The 17840-nt window shown below is 47.6% G+C and overlaps 1 protein-coding gene and 1 long non-coding RNA gene across 2 annotated transcripts; one reads left to right on the plus strand and one right to left on the minus strand.

Annotated features, from left to right (window-relative positions):
* Positions 1–269: 269 nt before the first annotated feature.
* Positions 270–3838, minus strand: POP5 (POP5 homolog, ribonuclease P/MRP subunit). The gene is made up of 5 exons (XM_074206025.1): positions 3754–3838; positions 3516–3658; positions 1178–1327; positions 960–1043; positions 270–837 (listed from the first exon to the last, which is right to left on the minus strand). The coding sequence occupies exons 1-5, from the start codon at positions 3771–3773 to the stop codon at positions 731–733; spliced, it is 504 nt and encodes a 167-aa protein (XP_074062126.1). The 5' UTR covers positions 3774–3838; the 3' UTR covers positions 270–730.
* Positions 3573–9548, plus strand: LOC141501753 (uncharacterized). The gene is made up of 5 exons (XR_012472300.1): positions 3573–3654; positions 5596–5703; positions 6164–6671; positions 6762–6809; positions 7578–9548. It is a non-coding gene; the product is annotated as an uncharacterized LOC141501753 (long non-coding RNA).
* Positions 9549–17840: the final 8292 nt, after the last annotated feature.

Genomic DNA, 17840 nt, shown 5'->3' on the forward strand with positions numbered 1-17840 from the left:
CAACCTTTCTCTTGCCTTCCCCTTTTCTGACTTCTTGCCACTCAAGAGGAAGGGAGCTGGCCTGAGGAACGGGCAGCTGAGGAGGGTGGAAAAAGGGAGGGCAGAAAAGAGCTCCAGGCCTGGCCTAGAGGCCAGAACTCCTGCATGTGGCAGCTGCTGCAATGCGACTGGCCCTTGTGTTTCTCTGAAGAAAATCAACCCAATGGGACAAGTGGGAGCCAAGAGCAACCCCTTAAAGTAACTTGGCCCCTTTCAAGTTTCAAGACCAATCAGAGAAAACAACCAGGTAGTTTAATACAAATTACATTCAACACAAATGTCAAAACAAATGCTCTTTTGGTGTCACTTAGGAATTCCTAAGAGCAAAGAATGACCCTGCTGGTGCAGGTTATGGGGACTAATTGGTCTATTCAGGTAGGGGATGGGTCAGGTCCTTTTTTCCAGATTCCAGTGAGGCTGAGTTTGTTGTATTCTGTCTGTCTGGCTTTTAGGACAACGGGGGAAGCATCATAAGGGATGCAGAGGAAATTACTGGAGAGGGATGAACCAGCAGGGTATTTGGTTTAAGACTGAGGTCAGAGTTCTTGACCAGAGGGCTCCTGAGTCTTTTTGGACGCCCAGCACAGGCTCTGCCAGCTGCCCTTAGGGGCTGGAGTACAGAGGTACTGAGTGGAAACCTCAATCAATGCCTCTGGCAGGGCAGCAGGGGCCTTGGTTTCCCAGCGGATCCTCATTCCATCTCTGCGCCATCTTCACTCCCACTCTCTGAAAGCTGATCTTCCTGCTGCTCTTCTAATGAACAGCTCATGACCGACTTTATGATAGACTCCCGTTCCTCTGGAAAATCAAAAGCAGAGGAATCATGAAAGGTATCCCTGCCAGCATGCCTCTCTTTGCTGCTTCTCTTCCCACCCCAGCAGGCGAGGCTGCCTGATCATCACTGGCGCTTTGCCGCTTACCTCCATCGGGGCAGTTCTGCAATAAGATCAGAAGCTGGCGTTTGTTGTATTGAATCAAGAACTTCTGACAGGTTCTGATGGTCCCTGACAAATCAAAGGAATCTCTGGTGGCCCACTGAGCCAGAGGCCCTGGGCTGGGGGAGGCCCTTTTGATCAAGGGCCCACTCTGAAGAGTGTCAAACCCTCAAGAGGGGTGGCTTAGCTCCCACCTCACTCACCTCCCACGTGCAGTGTGTTGAAGAAGCAGGGATAGCGCTGCCCCTTGCTCTCTAAATGAGTAATAAAGGGCAGAGCTGACCACAGGAGCTGGTAGAATTCTTTACGACATCGAAGTAGCACTACCCCAGTGTAGGCATTGAGGTATTTCACTAGGAAAAAGAAAACAGCTGTTTTAGAACATACGTCCAGAGGTTTTGATGAATTACCAAGTAGAAGGACTTGAGCAGGTATCGACTGGGCCGACTGTAGGGATCCTGGGAATGACTCATGGGGGTGTTCTCCCTTCAGAGCCCTGTCTACACAAGAGGCAGCTCCTGGCAGGCCAGCTTCTGTGGCTTGTCTCCAGGTTGGCTTTGAGGTCTTTTTTTTTGGGGGGGGGGCAGGCACAGCAGTTCTTGGTGACATGTTTGTTTTTTCCTTTTCAAATTAGACCCCAACATTGGGGAGCTGACACAAGCTGTGGTGTGGTGGCTCCTGCTTCCGAGCTGACCACCAGGAGGCAGCAGTGCAGTCCTCTTGCTCACTGGGGAGCAGAGGCCAGGAAGGACAGGCAGGATTCTGCTCTGACCAGATCACTATTAAGACTTCTCTCCCAAACAAGTGGGTGGTCATCTTTTACCAGAACAGCATGTAGGGGCTGGCTAGGTGGCACAGTGAATGGAGCACCGGCCTTGGAGTCAGGAGGACCTGGGTTCAAACGTGACCTCAGACACTTAATGACCTAGCCGTGTGGCCTTGGGCAAGCCACTTAACCCCATTGCCTTGAAAAAAATCTAAAAAAAAAACCCAGCTGTGCATGTGGGCCTTTGCTAGGGGCCAGGAATCATGGAGTGGAAGCAGCATGGGGTGTAACTTTGCATGGGCTGTTCTCCTAGATACCATCTGCCTTATCAGTATCTTTAGATTTGACCTCTAGATTCTCCAAATCGGGCCTGGGAGGGGCCTTACAGTGGGACTGTTGCCTCTCTCCTCCTGGAAGCCTCTTAAAGCAGCCTGGTATTTTATTGGCTTGTGGTCCACTAAAACCCCCAGATCTTTTCTTAAAAAAAAACCCAGTACCTGCTGCCTAAGCATGCCTGCCTCCCCCATCTCTTGGATAGTCAGATAGATGACACTTCTGCCTGTTGATTCCCATTTCAGATTCAACCTGTGCTGCAGTCTATCCCAATCCCTCTGGATCCTGCGGCCCTCTGTGTCGGCTCTCCTCTCCTACTAAGGGTCACCTTCCACCTTCATCCAAGTCACGAACAGGGTGAGGCTTAACATTTTAAAGGTAACCAGATGAGAGTTTAAATGTGTAGTGTAAAAGGCTGGAGGATTAAGACGCAACCCTGAGCAAGTTACTAGACACAAGAGATGGAGGAACTCTGGACTAGACAAACAAGTGACCAGTCCTGCCACCCCCATGTCATGAAAGCAGCTTTGGGGGGGGTTGGGGGGGGGGATGACCACCATTCTGAGTGAAGGACCAATGGCCATTCATTTGGAAGTATGGGCTAAGAAGGCAGGAGAGATTAGGACCAGAAATAGAGGCGGAAGCCCTGGAAGAGAACGATATTGCCAAGAGTCTAGTGAAGGAGAGAGGAGCCAGGTAGACGCCCCCCAAGGGTCTGAAAGGGAGAACAGAACAAGGAGCCAGGAGCTTCTGCTAAGGCAAGGTTCGGTTCCAAGCTCCAGGTCAGTCTCTGTTTTGCAACCACAATGTTCTGTTTGTGGAGCTGAGGGAGAGCTCTCGACTTAGTGACTGGGAACGCTGCCCTTATGGGAGGACCAGGCAGCCGGAGGTGAGGGCGCCAGGGGAGGAGGAGCAGGTTTCACCTTATGGGATTGCAATGAGAAGCCTCGAGGACGTCTAGCTCAGCCCACACCTGGTCGGGCACGACGGGCACGACGGGCACGACAGTTCCTGACAGTCGCCTGCACGGGGAGGCTGGGCTACCTCCAGGGAGGGCCCTGCCCACCCGGCGCCTTCCTGGGCCCGCCTTGTGAACCCGGGCAAAGGCTCGGGGTCCTCCCCGTGGCAGTGGGGAGGAGGGGGCGGCAAAGAGTTCAGGTTTGAGGATGGGGCGAGTGGGGGATGTTTTTAGGAGCCGATCTGGAAGGAGCCGGCAAACTGATGCTGGGGGGGAGAAAGGGGAGGTCACGGGGGCGGGGGGAGGTCACGGGGGCGGGGGGGGAGGTCACGGGAGCGGGGGGAGGTCACGGGTGGCGGCGCGGGAGGGGAGCAGGCAGGTGGCGGAGCGGGAGCAGGCACGGGTGGCGGCGCGGGGCGGGCACGGGGGGCGCCCGGGCCGCGCATCCCGCGGGGAGGGGGCGGCGCGCCGGGCGCGGGCTCACCCGAGAAGGCGACGCCGCAGGCCGCAGCCCCGAAGGCGCCGTGGGCCCGGGCGACGGCGTCGCGCACCAGGCCGAAGAGGCCTCGCTCGTCCAGGCAGGCGCGGCAGCGGGGGTCCTCCGAGAGCAGCTCGCACAGCAGGTACCTGCGGGGACAGGGGGTGAGCGGGGCGCGGGGGCCGCGGGGGGCGCGGGGGCCGCGGGGGGCGCGGGGGGCGCGGGGGCCGCGGGGGCGCCTTACCGGTGTTTGAAGCGCACCATCGCCACAGCAACGCGGAACCGCACCGGAAGTCCGGGGTCCGCGGCCGGAAGCGCCCGCACGCCGACCAATGGGAGCGCATCTGCTTCGGCGCGGCGGCCACTCAGGTCTCGAGGCGGTGGAAGGCGGGCGGAGCCTAAAAGGCGGGCTGCCCGCCGCTCTGCGCGTGCGCTCTGTGCGCCCGCCGGCAGCTCCCGGCTCGCGGCCGCAGACCCCTGCTCCGGGCGCCCCGGCCCCTCCCTCGGGCGCCCCCGGCCCCCTTCAGAACTCCGCAGGGGGCCCTCGCGGCCCCCCGCCACCTGCCTGTGAACGTTTCCCTCCGCCCAGAAGGAGGCCTGGAGCCTGAGCCCCGGCCCGGGCAGACTCTGGTTTTGCTTTTGGTTTTTTAGGATTTTGCAAGGCCATGGGGTTAAGTGACTCGCCCAGGGCCACACAGCCGGGGCATTATGAAGGGTCTGCGGCCGGATTTGAACCCAGGTCCTCCTGCCTTCAGGGCCGGCGCTGCACCCACCCTTCCCCTGGCCGCCCTCTCGGTGGCGGCGCTGCTCCGGGGCCCTGGGGGCCGCTTGGCCCCCGGCCTGAAGGAGACCCCCCGGTGGCCGAGCCCCAAAGAGGAGGCCCGGGGTGGCGCCCGCCTGGGGGGCAGGGGGGCCGAGCCCGGGGTGGGGCCGAGCCCCGCGGGGCCACCTCAGTGAGCCTTCCCCCAGTGTGGGCCGGGCAGAGCCGGGATCTGCTGCTGCCAGCACCGAGGGCACAGTGCTGCTGCTGCCATCTCCTGCCGCTAGTGCTGCTGCCCCACCACCGCCTCGTGCTGCAAGCACTGTGGCCGGGACTGCTGTTGCTGCTAGTGGCACTGCTGCTACCTGCTGCTGCTGCCGCCGCCGCTGCCATTACTGTCTGCTAGAAACCACTACTACCAGCACTAGCGCTACTATCTGCTCCTCTCGCTATCTGCTATTACCAATGCTACAGCTACTAGTGCTACTACTATGACTAGTATTACTAGCGCCACTGCTCCGTACTACTGCTATTACTGTCTGCTACTAGTGCTACTACTATGACTAGTATTACTAGTGCCGCTGCTCCGTACTACTGCTATTACTGTCTGCTACTAGTGCTACTACTATGACTAGTATTACTAGTGCTACTACTCCGTACTACTGCTATTACTCTCTGCTACTAGTGCTACTACTACTATTACTAGTATTACTAGCTCTACTACACCGTACTACTGCTATTACTGTCTGCTACTAGTGCTACTACTATGACTAGTATTACTAGTGCCACTGCTCCGTACTACTGCTATTACTGTCTGCTACTAGTGCTACTACTACTATTACTAGTATTACTAGCTCTACTACACCGTACTACTGCTATTACTGTCTGCTACTAGTGCTACTACTATGACTAGTATTACTAGTGCCACTGCTCCGTACTACTGCTATTACTGTCTGCTACTAGTGCTACTACTACTATGACTAGTATTACTAGTGCCACTACTCCGTACTACTGCTATTACTGTCTGCTACTAGTGCTACTACTATGACTAGTATTACTAATACTACTGCTAGTACTGCTATCTACTAGCGCTACTACTATCTGCTGCTGTTACTAGCACTGCTACCTCTAGTACTACTGCTACTACTCATCCTACTTACGCTAGTATCTTTACACCCCTGCCACCAGCACTGCTATTACTGCTGCTGCTACTATTGCTACTCCTATTGTTTTTGTCCTTGTCCTTCATTTTCTTTTTTTTAATTTTATTTCTATTTAAGGCCTTGGGGTTAAGTGATTTACCCAAGGCCACATTGGAATTCTCAGGTCTTCCTGACTCCGGGGCTGGTGCTCCATCCACTGCTCCACCTAGCTGCCCCTCCTTCATTTTCAAAGAAGACCACAACATCAGGGAGCTGATGCCACGACAAGAAGGTGAATTGGATTTGAGTGGGGGGGCTGTGCTAAGTCACCAGGCTCAGTTTCTCCACCAGAGTCTTCTGGGTCCAGTGGTCTGAGGGGAATTAGGTCGACTGGAGATAACCCTAGCTGTGAGGGTGGAGTGACTTGCCCAAGGTCACACAGCTAGCTAGTAAGAGTCAAGTGTCTGAGGTCCAATCTGCACTCCTGTCCTCCTGGCTCCAGGCCAGTGCTCTATCCACCCCCCCACCTAGCTGCTACTACCAGCAGCACTACTACTACCAGCAGCACTACTAATACTGGCAGCACTACTACCATGTGCACTACTATCTATTACCACTACCCCCCATGAGAATAATAATAGCCAGCAGTTACGTAGTGTTTAAGGTTTGCTTTTGGCTTTACAAATAAATATTTCCTTTGATCCTCACAACAATGCTGAGAGTTAGTTGCTGTTATTTCTCCCATTTTACAGATGAAGAAACCGAGGCAGAGGGATCCTTGGGGGCACTAGCCATATGGACACATAACTTCCTCATTCAGCTGGGAGCTGTTTTTGCCTTTCTTTGCTTGCAACAGAGTGTGCTAATTTCCAGATCCTTTGTATCGCTCTTAACACCGCCTAGGATTTCTCACGGACAGTGTAGACTTAACCAGTAGCTTGTCTGGCTTTAGGAGGAGTGAGTCCACATTTTGATTCTGTCGCGTTCATTGTGAAGTGAGTTGCTTCCATTCTCTGGAGCCCCCAGCTCTGCCTTTATGCCCCTCTTCTTAGAGGAGGGGGCAGGAGTAGGTGATTCCCCAAAGCCCCCTTTTGCTTGAAATCCTGGGACAGTTCAGATGGGGGAGTCGGCTTCTGGGTATCTGGATCCCTTGTTCTCACCAGCAGGGGGCCTCGGCCACCCACCAAGCGAACAGCCCGGGGACCCTAGGCCCCTCTGCCAGGAGGCTCTTGACCAGGCCAAAACTTGCAAGGGGCAGAGGTGAGGATGCTGGGGGAGACGTTGGCTCCTGGAGGGGAAGGGGGGTGCTGAATGCCCTAGCCCCACCTGTGACTTCTTCCCTTTCCACAGGGGATGGGGGAAGCAGGGAGACAGGGTGGCTTGCTGAATTTGGAACAGGTAGGATCTAAGTTCAAAACCCGCCTCTGTGCTTTGACCGGTGTGACCCACCTTGAGCATGTCACTCACTGGGGCTCAGTTTCCATAGCTGGAAAAATGAGTTTTTGGCCCTGATGATTATTATAGAGTCTTTTCTGGCTTTGCCTCCCACGGTGATGGGCAAATAGTAGGCGCCTCTACGCTGGCTCACTTACAGACTAGATCCGGGACTCTGGGGCAGGGGGAACCATTCACTCGTCCAGATCCAGGAACCTTTGGGGACCCCGAGCTGGGCTTGGAGATGACCCGGGCTCCCCCACTCCATGACCCCCCCCCTTCCGGGGATGCTCCAGGGCGTGCCGGCGGCGCAGCCAGCTCCCAGCCGTAATTAGCCGGCTCAGTCTCCCGGCTCAGCCAGCCGCTAATTACACGTCTCCTAATGAGGCCAGGCGGCTGTTTGCAATCACCCGGGCCCCCGCCGTGAGGAGCAGGAGGCCTCCAGGGAATCAGACTTGGGGGAGCAGGGGGGAAGCGGGCTCCCACGGGGAAGGGGAAAGGAAGGGCAGCTCAGGCTGGGGGGCTACCCTAGGTGGTGGTGATGGTGCCGATGGGGCCTGGCTAGAAGGGGAGGGCCTCCCCCAGGGACCAGAGACGTGGGCGATCCCAGCACTCCTAAGGTTCAACCTCTTTTATAGGATCAAGTCCCCCTCCCTGGGCTTCTTGAATCCCTCCTAAAACCCCACCTTTTATACAATCCCGATTGATCCTCCATATAGCTCGTTTGTATAGATTTTCAGACCCATTGACTCCTACCAGTTGTGTGACCTTGGCCAAGTCACTTCATCCTGATTACCAGAGCCATCTCCAGTCTACCTGATTCCTATTTGGCCCCTAGACCCAGATGAGTGTGGAGAAGAAAGTGAGCCTCGTGACTCAGCACCCTCCCCCCTCACTCAAACCCACTTCATGTGCTTGTCATGGCATTACATCCTTGATGTCTTTAGTCTTCTTTGAAAACGAAGGATAAACATTTGCATATATTTGCATGTTGTTGTCTCTATTAAATTGTGAACTCCTTGAGGGCAGAGACAGTTTTTAAACCTCTTTTTCATGTCCCCCCAGCACTAAACAGTCTGATAATTAATAAATGTTTATTGATTATTTCTTTTATTAAAAAGCAAATCAAGTTCTGTAGATATCCTTTATTTCACAATCATTTCTGGAGCCCTCCCTTTGAACAAAGTCAAGCAAAACTGATGGAGGGGAAAGACCATCTCCATCTATGTATGCATCCTTTCTCCCTTTTTTAAAAAGTTTTTTTTTTGCAAGGCAATGGGGTTAAGTGGCTTGCCCAAGGCCACACAGCTAAGTAATTATTAAGTGTCTGAGGCTGGATTTGAACCCAGGTCCTCCTGACTCCCGGGCTAGTGGTCTATCCACTGTACCACCTAGCTGCTCCCCTTTTTCCCTTCTTTATCAGGGCATGACTCATTATCTATACTCAGGGACCAAAGTTGGTCATTGACTATTCCCTAGGTAGAGCAGGGCTCCCTTTCCAGGTTCTTTTCATTCACATTATGTGAATGCCACATTATGGTAGGTCTTTCAGTGCCCTCGTTTTTATGGAGTAGGAAATGAAGTTCCCAAAGAGCAAGGTTTTTGTCCAGCGTCACAGAGCTGTGCTCAAGTCCAGTCTTCTGATCATAAATTCAGCACTCGGGGAATTGGAGTCATGAAGACTCATCTTTCTGAGTTCAAATCTGACGTCTTATGGTGACCTCCAGCGAGAAAGGTGACATTTCCTAGCTGTGTGACCCTGGATAAATCACTGTATCTTGTTTGCCTCAGTTTCCTCATCCATAAAATGAACTGAAGAAGGAAATGGCAAATCACTCTTGTAGCTTTGCCAAGAAAATCCCAAACGGGTCAAGAAGAGTCAGAGAAGACTGAAATGACCACGTCCAGCTGGGCCCGGCCCAAGGGCTCCTAGAGTCTATTCATTAAGGTCCATCTTGAATGCAAGTGCAACACTAGGGAAGGGGAGAGTCTAGATTTCTCTCCAGTCCAGTCTTAAGCACCTAGACAGGGAATGGGGACCTGAGAACAACCAGGGAGAGGGGAGAAGAGCAGATCCAGCATCCCTGTTGCTACTGGTTGCCATCCCTCAATGTGGGAACTCTGGGACCAGAGTACAGAGGGGAAGACTGAGGAAGGAGCCCACTCCATTGCTTTTCACAGAGTCAGCTTTCACTAAATCTGGCCTTCTAAGGCGTTTATCTGGGAGAACAGTCTGTTAGCCTTTTCAGGAATATTGGGGAAACAAAAAACTAATAAAATGATGGTTACCCTGGAAGGCAACCAGAATGGCCAAGGACCCAGGAAGGGTTGTTTGAAGAAACTGGAGAAGTTTATCCTGGAGAAAAGAAAATTGTTCTGTAAGGAGAGGGACAGGTGTCATCACCAAATTTAATAGCCTTTTCAATTGATAATTAAAGGCTTTAAATGGGCTTGGACTCAGGAAGTCCCAAGTTCAAATTCCGATTCAGACATTTATTAGCTGTGTGACTTTGGACTTAAGGTCATGTAACCTTTACCTTTTTTACTTTCCTCAACTGTAAAATAGGCAACAGCACCTACAACACATGGTTGTAAAGTAATCTGAGACAGAATTTGAACTCACGTGTTCCTGATTTTCCTGCAACTAGGCCAATGTGCGGATTTATTTTGCTTGATTACATCTTCATTAAAAGGTTTTTTTCTCTTTGGACAATATAGTAGAATTTTTAGTATATTTTTCTTAATAAACTTTAATTTCTTCCTCATTGATGGTGAGTTTACCTTTTTTATTTATGATACTAGCAATTTTATTTCATTTCTTTTTTTAATCCAATTGACCAGAGGTTTATCAATTTTATTGTTTTTTTCATAAAACCAACTCTTGGTTTTATTTATTAGTTAATAGTTTTCTTGCTTTCGATTTTATTTCTCCTTTAATTTCTAGAATTTCTAATTTGGTATTTAACTGGGGGGTTTTAATTTGTTCTTTCTCTAATTTTTTAATTGCATATTTAATTCATTGATTTCCTCGTTCTCTAGTTTATTCATGTAAGCATTTAAAGATATAATATATCCCCTGACAGCTGCCTTGAGTGTATCCCATAGGTTTTGCTATGTTGTTTCATTATTGTCCTTATCTAGGATGAAACAATTACTTCTTTCTATAATTTGTTGTTTGATCCACTCCTTTAAAATGAGGTTATTTAGTTTCCAATTAGTTCTGGGTCTATATCTCCCTGGCCCAACATTACATATGATTTTTATTGCCTTATGATCTGAGAAAGATGTATTCACTGTTTCTGCCTTTCTGCAATTGGTCATTAGGTTTTTATGCCCTAGTACATGGTCAGTTTTTGTGTAAGTGCCATATACTGCAGAAAAAAGGTATATTCCTTTCTATATCCATTCAATTTCCTCCATAAGGCTTATCATATCTGGGTTTTTTTGTTTTTGTTTTTTAGGTTTTTTTCGAGGCAAATGGGGTTAAGTGGCTTGCCCAAGGCCACACAGCTAGGTCATTATTAAGTGACTGAAACTGGATTTGAACCCAGGTATTCTTAACTCCAGGACTGGTGCTTTATCCACTGTGCCACCTAGCAGCCTTATATCTAGGTTTTCTAACAATCTATTTGCCTCCTTAACTTCCTTCTTGTTTATTTTATATAGATTTACCTAAATCTGAGAGTGGGAGGTTGAAGTATCCCACTAGTAGAGTTTTGCTGTCTATATCTTCCTGTAACTCCTTCAACATTTTATTTTTTCCCACTCCATATAAAGACAATTTTAATATTCTTTTTTAAAATATTGAGTTACAAATTTTCTCACTCCCTCATTACCCATTTAGGTTATATATATGCAATAATACAAAACATATTTCCATAGTAGTCAAGATTGTGAAAGAAAACACAGACTCAAAAACCCCTTCAAAGTGAAAAATTGTATGCTTCAATCTGTATTCATTTTCCAATTATTTCTCTGGAGGTGGATAGCATTTTCCATCATGAATCCTTTGGGATTGTCTTAAATCATTGTTTTACTGAGCATAGCTAAATTATTCACAGTTAATTATAGTACAATGTTGCAAGTACTGTGTTTAAATTTCTCTTGGTTCTGCTCATTTTACTTTGTATCAGTTCAGGTTTTTCAGAAATCATCTGCTTGTCATTTCCTGTAACTTAATAGAATTCCATTAAAATCATATACCACAATTTGTGTTCAGCCATCTCCCAAATTCTTGGGCATCCCCTCAATTTCTAATTTTTTTGCCACCACAAAAAGGAATTCTATAAATACTTTTGTATAACTAGATTCGCCTCACCCACTCCCTTTTTGGGTCTCTTAGGGATATGGAGCTAGTTGTGGTATTGCTAGATCAAAGAGTATGTACAGTTTTTTAACCCTTTGGGCATAGTTCCAAATTGTTCTCTAGAATGGCTGAATCCAATAGCAATGCATTAGTGTTCCAAGTTTCCCACATTCTTTCCAACATTTATAATTTTCTTTAAGAGTTTTAAAAAATAATAGTATTGAGTTATTTCAGTGTCCACCTCTTCTTGACCTTATTTGGTGTTTTTCTTGGCAAAGATACTCAACTGTTTTGCCATGTCCTTCTCCAGTTCATTTTACAGATGAGTAAGCTGAGGCAAATGGGGTGGAGTTGCCCAGGGTCATATAGCCAGTAAGTGTTTGAGACAGAATTTGAACTGAGGGAGATGACTTCAGACTGGGCACTCTATCCACTATGGCATCACCTAGCAGCCCAAACATATCTATAGTACTTTATTATCTGGTAGGTAGGCACTGTGCTAAATGCTTAATAATAATTATCTTATTTGATCTTCAAAACAATTTTGAGAGGGAGGGGCTGTAATTTCCATTCTCTAGATGAAGAAATGGATACAAATATGGAAATAATGTCTCTTGGCAGCCTTTGACCCTGTCGACCATCTTCTCCTAGATTCTCTCTCCTCTCTAGGTTTACTTGATGCCTGGTTCTCTTATCTGTTTGACTGCTTCTTCTCTATCACCTTTGCTGGATCATCACCTATATCACTAACTAAGGGTACCAAAAGGGGAAGGGGGTGGGTGGAACATGGTGTTAAAAGGCTTAGAATGAAGGTTGACCAACATCCCCAAATTGGAACTCACTAGAGGATCTCACCAATGGGAGAAGGGTAGGAGGGATATTTCAGTAAAGAAGGCCTAAAGCCCTAATGTCATACGACTTCAGCTCCTCCCTTCATTACCCCACATATCCAATCAGTTGCCAAATCTAGTAATTTCTTTCATCACATCATTGCTCACCTGTTTTGCTCTTCACATTTCCAGTATACATCCCCTTTCTCTGTTGTCATTATCACCCTAATACAGAATTTTCTCATCATCTCTTGCAAAGCTATTGCAATTGTCTTTTAATTGATCTCCCTGCATCAAGTCTCTCCCCATCACTATTCATCCTCCATTTAGCTGCCAGAAGTAATTTCCTAAAGTTCACGGGGGCCATTTTACCTTCTCTTTTCAATAAATTCCCAATTATCCAGGATCAAAAATCTTCTGTTTGGCATTTAAAGCCCTTTTCAGCCAAACTCCTTCTTACATTTCCTGGTTCCAAACACTTTTTCTGCAAATGTGTGATTTCAACTGTTTGCTGGTCCTTCCAGAGGCTACCCCATGTCCTGTTTCCCGGCTTGCCTCTTGCCTGAAATGTTCTTTCAGTTCACCTCTGACTCCTCGTTTGCCTAGTATCCTTTGAGATTCAACTCAAATCTTCCCTACTATAAGAAGCCTTTCCCTACTGATGCTGAGGGAAGAGAGCAGAACCAAGAGAACATTGTCCACATTAACAACATCATTGTGAGCTGATCAACATTGACGGAGGCAGCTTCTGTCAGCAATTCAGAGAGCTAGGACAACCCTAGGAGACTGGCCAGGGACAATGCTATACCCATGCAGAGGAAGAAAAACAAAACAAAACAAAACATGAAAAAGAAACCCCTACCGAATCTGAATGAACACTACATTCACTTTTTAAAAGTGGATTTCTTTCCTATCTCATGGTTTTCTTTTCCCTTAATCCTAATTTCTCATACTGAACATTAATAATCTGTAAACACATTAAACACAAATACATATGTACAATATTGACCTGTTTGCCACCGAGGGGAGGAGGTTGGGAAGGGAGGGTGGAAGGAAATTATGTAACTGAAAAATATGCATATGCATATGGATGAATGTCAAACAACTTTCATACTATGTAATTGGAAAAATAAAATATCAATTTAAAAAAAGTTTTTCCTTGTCTCTCTCCCCCTAACTTCCTTTTGGAGATTGCTTTTGATTCATATGTTATACATCTTATATGTATCTAGAGTTATTTGCATGTTTTCTTCCTCCCTTTATATGAACTCCTCAAAGATAGGATTGGTATTTTTGCCTTTTCTTATATCCCCGTGTGCTTAGTACAGTGAGTCAGCAAGCATTTATTAAGCCCCTACCATCTGCCAGTGTATACTACGGGGATATTGTTATTTGCCTTCATTTCCAAAGAGATCCAATGGCATCATGGGTTGATATCTCAACTTGTGAATGAATTGGATTTTTTTTTTGCAAGGCAATGGGGTTAAGTGGCTTGCTCAAGGCCACACAGCTAGGTAATTATGAAGTGTCTGAGGTCGGATTTGAACTTGGATACTCCTGACTCCAGGGCCAGTGCTCTATCCACTATGCCACCTAGCCACCCCATGAGTGAATTTAAGTGAAGCAGAGCTGAGCAAAGTCATCAGCCTCACTCTTCCAGAGTCCAGTAGCAAGACAAAAGTCAGTACAACTATTTTTTTAGAAATATTTTATTTATTTTGAATTTTACAACTTTCTCCCAATCTTGCTTCCTTCCCCCCAACCCCCACAGAAGGCATTCCATTAACCTTTAGTCAGTACAACTATTGACGACCCTGGATGCAGTGGATGACCTTGTTGTTTCGGATGCTTGACCAAGCTCTAATTACTCCATAGCACCTGCTTCAGTCTCCTTCATAGCCACTGGAACAAATGGTTCTCATCCATTTTTTCCAGTGGGGAAAGTTTTCACATGCTTAGGATAGACACCCCCCCCCCCCAGCTCACTAATGAGTTTGAGATCCCTGAGTTTCCGCTCAACCTGGGTTAGCCCACCTGATGAAATGTGTAGCCTCCATGCTATCTATAGGGGAGAACTGAATAAATCAAGTGGAGACCAAAAGGTGGATGAGAAGCTATGAAAGGAGTTCATGCCAGGGATGCAAGTCCTCCTTGAATACCTTACACAAAAAATTTCTCCCCATACATTCTTTTTTTGGGGGGTGGTTGTGAGTCAATGAGATTAAATGACTTACCCAAGGTCACATAGCTAGTAACTATCAAGTATCTGAGGTTGGATTTGAACTCAGGTCTTCTTGACTCCAGGACTGGTGTTCTATCCACCTAGCTGCAGTGACATATACTCTTTTTTTAAAAAAAATTTATTTTGAATTTTACAATTTTCCCCTTAATCTCACTTCCCTCCTCCCACCCCACACAGAAGACTGCCATATACTCTTTTTTTTTAAAATTAGGTTTTTGCAAGGCAGTGGGGTTAAGTGGCTTGCCCAAGACCACACAGCTAGGTAATTATTAAGTGTCTGAGGTCAAATTTGAACTCAGGTCCTCCTGACTCCAGGGCGGGTGCTCTATCCACTGCACCACCTAGCCGCCTTTCTGCCATATACTCTTAAATGAAAGGTAGATTTTTTTTTTATCTTTATGGAAGAAGACCTTGACATCAGGGAGGTGACGCCATGACAAGCACATGATTTGTATTTGAGTGAAGGGGAACCATACTAAGTCACCAGCCTCACTTTCTCCTTCAGAGCCATCTGGGTCCAGTGGCCAGATATGAATCAGAATTGACCAAGCTATGAGTCAGAAATGCCTGAGAAATGATTAGAGATGGCCCTAGATGCAAGGCAATCAGGGTTAAGTGACTAGGCCAAGATTATACAACTAGTTAACAGTCAGTGTCTGAGTCTGGATTCAAACTCCTGTCCTTACTCCAAAGCTAGTGCACTATCCACTGCACCACCTAGCTGCTCACTAAATGAAAGGTAATCTCAGGAATAGGAGAGAACAGGAAAATGTTTCTGCAGTAGGATATGAACAGTCTTGAAGGAATCCAGGGACCTTAGGAGGCAGAAGGGGGGAGGGAGAATAATCTGGGTATTGGAAATAATGCAAAGCCTGGGCAAATGAACAGTAAATAGACTAGGGAGCTGAATTGGGAGAGGTGGGTGGGGCAAACAATAAGACTGGACATGTAAGAGGGGACCAGGCTGCTGTTGCTCAGTCATTTCAGTGATATTGGACTCTGTGATCACTTGGGGTTTTTTCCCTTAAGATTTTGGAGTCGTCTGTGAAGGGATTTATAAGCCAAATGGAGGGTTTATATTTGTCCCAGTATATTTTAAGGAGCTCCTGAAGTTCATTGAATGGGTGGGAGGGTGATGTGGACAGATCTGAGCTTTAGGAAAATCACTTTATCAGCTAAATGTCTGTAGCATAGACAGGATCATAAACAGGCTGCTACAATAGCCCAGGTAAGAGGCAAGGAGAACCTGTACCAGGGTGGGAGCTGGATGAGTCAGGAAGGTTGTGATTGGATGCAGGAGTTGAATATAGGTCCCCCAGAGATGAGAGCAGGATCTTTGGAAGAGACCCTCTGTCTCTTGGTTTCCTTATCTGCAAGATGAGGAGCCAGTTGGACCAGATCCCATCTAATCCAGGAAACATTTTTTAAAGACTCACTTATGTTTGAGACTGTATAATTTACTGAGGAATTCAAAGACAAAAGGAAAAACTGTCCCTGGCCTCAAAAGAACTTTCGTTCTATCGAAGGGGAAATTCTTAGGGACCCTTATAGATCTGGGTGGGTACTATGAGGATTCAGCATCAGAGCTGTACAAAATAAGGGATATTTTCTAGTTCCATGGACTTCTGGTTTTCGAACTTAGAAGGCACTTCAGAGGTTTTGTCCAACTCTTTTCCTTTGCAAAGAAGAAAACATGATCAGAGACATTAAATATCTAACAGGTAAAAAAATGAAACCTCATTTTATTGAATCTGAGACAGACAGGGTGAAGTGACTTGTCCAGGGTCACACAGCTTGGTCTGAGTCTGGACTTACCAGGTCTCGCACTCTATCAGCTATGCTAGTGATGAGTACAGACCAGCTGAGAAGGCAGTGGTATAATGGATGGAGCTAGGAACTTAGAACCAAGAAGACAGACATTTATTACCTGTATATTTTCATCCTCTGGGTCTTGATTTCCTTTTTTTTTTTTTGTAAATTGTGAACTGTTAAAGTTGGGGATCCATGTAAATCCTTTTCCAACTCTATGATTCTAGGACAGTGTGGGTCAAAGATGATCATTTAGAATTCAAGAAGACTCTCAGGTTTTTTTTTTGGACAGTTCTACATTTCTTACATCCTTTGTTTTCTCCGATGCCATATTGTTAGGAGTCCAGGGATTGCAGCACCTCTAATCCTATAAACAAATTCGATGTAAAGCCCCAACAGAACATACAAAAAAGAATCTGGTTAAAATTAAACCCTCCATCTGCTATCACTCGAGGTTCTGAGAGTTTCCCCTTGGCCTCCAGCTCACTGAGGCGGAAACTGGCATCTCTGGAACTATGTGCTGGGGGGCCTCAACAAAGAGGACAGTTGGCTTCTCAGCCCTCCCAGAATGCCTCATTCCACCCCTGCCACCCCAATCTGGGTCTTTTCTCCCCACTGTTTTCTGCCTGGATCTCTGCTCCATTTGCTCCCATTTGCTCTTAGCTCTTGGTTCCGTCTGTCACGTCTTTTCCAGATAGATTTTACACACACACACACACACACACACACACACACACACACACACACGCACACATACACATACACTTACCCAAACACACACAGACACACACACCCCACACACACAGCTTTCCCATACTGTTTTCTCCAGACTATTATACAAGCAGGTGATGCTGTGGTACTGAAGGGGGGATGGTTGGGGGAGGTCCAGGCCTAACTACCCTTGGGGCCATCATCTGGTACTTCCTGCCCAGGCCACCCCATTTTCCAACTTGGTTTATGCTTGATTGCCTCTCCTCCTTTCCACTGCTCCCCCACTTGGGAGAAGGGACTGAAAAACTGAAAATAGCTGTCACTTTCCTATCATGGCTCTAGGCCAGAGGCAGGAATAGAGAACTGGTGGGCTCAGCCAGAACACACTCAGGACACTGGGACATCCGGCCCCTCCCCCCCTTCCCACTCTTTCCCCAGGAGACAAGGGGGAAACCAGAGCCATCTGCATTCTTTGACCCAGCTCTCTCCAGGCAGGCCTGGATGTATGGAAATCGATGCCCCAGTCCGCCATCAAGTCATCAGTGGCTGCCAGCTCAGGTTTCCCTCCAGGACTGGGTCTAATTTCATTTCCAGTTGAGCTTCATGGTATGCTTGGGGGGAGGGAGGGCCACCTTCCACTACCTCTTAAAACAATCCGTATTATTTTCAGGTTAGCATTCCCTCCCCTCCTTCCTCCTTCTCCTTCTTTCTCCCCTCCTTCAGGCCTGTCATGCCCAGACTTACATATAGATGGAGAATCAGAGGCTCTTAGGCGATCTCTGAAGCTGGATGAGATCTTAGCTGTCCATAGTCCAAAGTGCCTCATTTTATAGATGAGGGAGGACACAGGCTTAATAGAGGTTAATAGCTTGACTTGGCAGAATTCAGGCCCGACTGACTTTTATGCCTGCAAAGAGGAACTCTGGGGTGTGAAGAAGTCTATCAGATGAAGGAGAACTTTCCCCAGGGCTGGGGAAGAGCTAGAGATGCCCTGGGGCAAAGCTTAGCCTTGAGGAGTGAACCCTGGACCTGGAAGATAAAAAGATCTGGTTTCTAATCTCGGATCAGTTACTGTGTGACCTTGGTTTTTTCCCCTC

Source organism: Macrotis lagotis, chromosome X (assembly GCF_037893015.1).
Source record: "Macrotis lagotis isolate mMagLag1 chromosome X, bilby.v1.9.chrom.fasta, whole genome shotgun sequence".
In the NCBI taxonomy this organism is placed as follows: Eukaryota; Metazoa; Chordata; class Mammalia; order Peramelemorphia; family Peramelidae; genus Macrotis; species Macrotis lagotis.